Source organism: Hydra vulgaris, chromosome 06, assembly GCF_038396675.1.
Source record: "Hydra vulgaris chromosome 06, alternate assembly HydraT2T_AEP".
Taxonomy (NCBI): Eukaryota; Metazoa; Cnidaria; class Hydrozoa; order Anthoathecata; family Hydridae; genus Hydra; species Hydra vulgaris.
This window is the reverse complement of record NC_088925.1, coordinates 44,435,566-44,440,000: the sequence shown is the minus strand read 5'-3', so window position 1 is coordinate 44,440,000 and position 4,435 is coordinate 44,435,566. Positions and strand designations below refer to the sequence as shown.

The following is a 4,435-nucleotide window of genomic DNA, read 5'->3' as shown; positions in this document are numbered from 1 at the left end:
GAAGTGATTGTCGTGCAATGTGGAGCAGATTGTTTAACCGGTGATCCTCTTGGTTCATTTAATTTAACAAGTGAAGCTCTTGTAGATTGTGTTAAATTTGTTTTAAATGAAAAAGTTCCAACCATGATCTTAGGAGGAGGTGGTTATAATTTATCTAATACCGCACGTTGTTGGACCCAAGTTATTGCTGGAATTTTAAATGCAACGTTAAATAATGATATTCCGGAGCATGAAAAATTAGAATGCTATGGACCAGATTTTGCTTTAAGTTTTAATCCAAATCACAAAAAAAATGAGAATTCTTTAGAATACATTGAAGATTTGCTGTCATTTTTGAAAGGCAACATTAAATTCATGAGGGGATTGTCAAAGAACGAAATTTCCATATAGCAATGAATATCATGTGTTCTAGTTTACATAATTTTCAACGATGAATTTCTAAATAAAGATCTTAAAACTTTTGAAATTATGCTTTGGTATTAAACCTATACAGTGATATATTTTTAGAGCTCTGCAGTGTAATATAATTTGTTTCGGAATTTCACAATAAGTTGTACTTTGTTTCGGTATACCGCATTATTGTAAATGAAAAAACTTTATTATTTATCAAACTTGTATAGTTTACTTATTTTGTCTTCATAATTTGATAAATTCTTATTTGCTCGTCTTTATTTTTTCTATGTTAGTTTGAGATTATTTTAATTGTTTATACTACGAATCTTTCTAAAAATAGAAATTTTCAAACATATTTGAATAAGATCTTAATTTTTTTTTAATTTAAAATCAATGCTTCCTATGTTTTTATTTTAAAAAAGTTTCCTTTATTTTTAAATTGTTATATTTTAATTATCTCGTCATAACTTATTTAATATGGTAAAATATACTCTCAAAAAGAAAATTGTTCAAGGTGTTAAATGCTCACTCAATCATCGCTGCGCAGATCTAGGATTTTTGTGAAGTAACTTACCGGCAAGTTTTCAACTCTGAACTTTTGTATATTTATACTTATCTCATTTGACAATGTTTGGTTACTTAAAGAAAATGTTTTTCCCCTATTAAGGGGAAATTCTCTCCCTAAGCGACTACATTCCTGTAGGCTGTAAGTTTTTTTTTCTTGAAATAATTCCTGAGAAGAAAAAAATAATCTTATAAAGTACTTAGAAAGTCTTATTGCAAAAACTTAGTAAGCTACTTACCAGAAATTCGACCTAATTAACTGGTTTTACTCAGAAGTAGGAATACTAGAGATGGTAGGCTAAAAATAAAATAGAGATTTTTGACAAGAATTAGAAAATTAGTTAATAAGTTGTTTTTATGTAAATTTTATGATGATTTATATTTATCTATTTTTGCTGATTCTTACAGTTTTCATCAAAATGAAATAGTTTACTTGATCCAATCGAGATGACCGAAATGGCTGTATTTACTAGCATGAAAAAAGTTGCTGAAGAAACTTACGACAAAACATTAAATATTTTAACAAAAAAAGAGAACTACTGATGGCTCTTCGCAAAAGCAGGATTTCACATCTCTAAAAGGTGTTTTAACTCGTGTTGTCAATAACGTAAAGGTTGTTCAAGTTTTAAAAATATTGAGAATCAGCAATCTACGACTGATGGAAGGCAGATCAAATATTTGTTTATTTATTTACATTTTTGCCAATAAAAAAAATTTACAGTCGTAACACAAAAATAATAATTACATGACTGGGGCAAAAAGAAGACAAATTTAGTCTTATCACCAAGCCCCAAAAAATGCGTCATTACTATATAAAATATAGTTTAACAATACAATATAGTTTCAATGTATATATCTCTGAATTAATAATATAAAAGAAAATGCAAATACATCGCTTAGGGTTTAAAATTTATAGTTTTTCAAAGAATAAGATTTAAAAATTGTTTTGTAAAATAAAAGAAACAAAATTTAATAAAATATTAAAATGGCAAAAATAACATTTAAGAATTGGTTTGAAAAAATAAGAAGGTATTTTAATAATAAGAAGATTTAAAATTTAGTTTAACTAATTTAATTAAATTTATAATAATTTTTATTGTTAATTCAGTATAAGAAAATGAACAGTAAAAGTAAAGGATTAATAAACAAATATGTCATACATAACGTACACTGATCTATATAAAAACTGGATAGCGCATCTCTAATATCAAAATTAAAGCCAAAAAAGTTTTCGGCGGCTATATTGGTCTTAGAAATATTCATTTTATAAAATATTTATTTTATAAAAGAACCATAATTTTTTTTAAAAAACTAAAAAAAAGTGAAAGAAACAGATTGGATGTATATGTATATATATGTAAATATTAAGGCAGGCCAAAAAACAAACCCTTTGAAAATTGCACGTCTGCAAATAACATGATCCTTTAAGCGTAAGAATACAAACTGTTTAAAAAATTCTATTTTTTATTGTTTTTTAAAAAGCATTAAGTGCTGCCAAAATTTGAATTGAGTCTTTTTGTTTTTAGCCGAAAATATGTCAACATTACGATTTTGTTGGAAAGTCAAAAAAGATTTTCATACATATATCGAGAGCAAATGTTTGTTAAAAACAACATTTTTTTTTCAGTAAAATAACTATCAGTCTTGTTAATCAAGCTATTTCATCTTATAACAGAGGGTTATAAAAGTAGTTATTATTTGTATTGTGCTAAATCAGCAAATAATTGCTACTTAATTCAATTTTTGACCAGTTTAAAAACTTTATTTTTGCGTAGCCTCGCCCTGAAAATAAGAAATTTTATTTGAATTTGTTCTATTTGTTTATTTTTATGTACATATAGTGAACTATCTTCCTGACTAATTTTATGTACTGATAGTTACGTTAGAGGTTGGAAAACAGTTTCATTTTAAATAAATTATATTTTCGTCCCATTTCTACGAATGAATTTTATAACATTTTCATTCGTCTTCTAAATTATAAAAACACATATAATAATATATAACACATAACACATAAAGAAACACTGCCTGAAGGAAAATTGATAATAAATCTCCTATGCGTGATCTTAAAATTGTACTTTTTAAAATAAATACAATTCTAAATTGCATTTTTTTAAGAATACAAAATATTAAGTAAAATGATAATTAATGAAAGTTTGGGCCATATAAAAAGAACAAATAGGCTAATAAATGTGGTACTATTTGTGGTCTAAACTCTAGATAATAAATTGAAAACTAATAATCACCTGGACCAGGTGATTATCATTGGCGATTATCAACTTTAAAAAATACTGTTCCGGCAAACTAATTTTTGTTAATAATTGTGGTATTATAAACAATTCATATTTTTTTTGTAATTTGTTGTTAAATAATTGCTTATATGTGCTAAATAATCAAAAGTCTTAAAAAGAAAATAAAAGTGCAGGCGGTGAGATCTGTTGCAAGGACAAGCCCCTGACAAATGGCGTTAGTGCAAGTCTCAGGCTCTTCGAAACGTCATTGGTGATCGCAGTGCATTCCTGAGGAGGGGATCACCATTCATCCAGTACTTAATTCTAATTGGCTATTATGGCACCAAAGTTTTTTTATCTCTCACACCCATAAATTTTAGCGCTTTGTGAGCTTTATATTATGAATTTGATAAACTAACAGCACTTATATACTTTTATGTTACCAGGTCCTGGTAACATAAAAGTATATAAGTGCTGTTTTTTTTTTTCAGGGGCTTGTCCTTGCAACAGATCTCACCGCCTGCACTTTTATTTTCTTTTTAAGACTTTTGATTATTTAGCGCATATAAGCAATTATTTAACAACAAATTACAAAAAAAATATGAATTGTTTATAATACCACAATTATAAAACAAAAATTAGTTTGCCGGAACAGTATTTTTTAAAGTTGATAGGACTAATTTTATATGCGGCCGTAGCGTATGGTTAGAGCGCTTGCTCAATAAGCACGAGATCCAGGCTCGAAACGAGCTTGAGACATATTTTCGCGTCACGGTAAGGAAGGAGGCGTGAACTTCCTGGTTAAATTCACTTCCGCGGTGCTCTGTGACAAGACCGTTAGGACTTCTTGAGGCACCTAAAAAAAAAAAAATTTTAATTTTAAAGCTCTCTTGATGATTTTGGCATTAATGACGCAAGACCGCAAGTGGATCGTCCATAAAGTACGAACGCTCAAATGCGAGAGAGGGGTCTGCAAATAGCGTATATGAGGTAGAGAGGGGGGGGGGAGGAGGGGGCAGGGGTCAATTATTAAAGTAAGAAAACGTTTAATTAAAAAAATTTCATAAAGCGTTGGGTAGATTAAAAGAATCGGGGACTCGGCATAAACTGGTTCCGGCACATCTCTAATAAAAGTATAAAAATATAAAATGTGGTGGTTTTTAAAACAAATGCAAAAATTATTTGGGAAAGCAACAAAAATTAATAATTATTTGGGAAAGCAAGTTTTTAATTACAATTTTAGGTAA

At 28.3% G+C, this 4,435-nt stretch overlaps 1 protein-coding gene across 1 annotated transcript in view; it reads left to right on the top strand.

Annotated features, from left to right (window-relative positions):
- Positions 1 to 898, top strand: part of LOC100213777 (histone deacetylase 8) — a 1,777-nt gene extending 879 nt beyond the window's left edge. The window contains exon 1 of the mRNA XM_065800241.1: positions 1 to 898. This exon is cut by the window's left edge and continues 879 nt beyond it. Coding sequence (XP_065656313.1) covers positions 1 to 390 — 390 coding nt within the window. The 3' untranslated portion in view covers positions 391 to 898.
- The last annotated feature ends 3,537 nt before the right edge of the window (positions 899 to 4,435 follow it).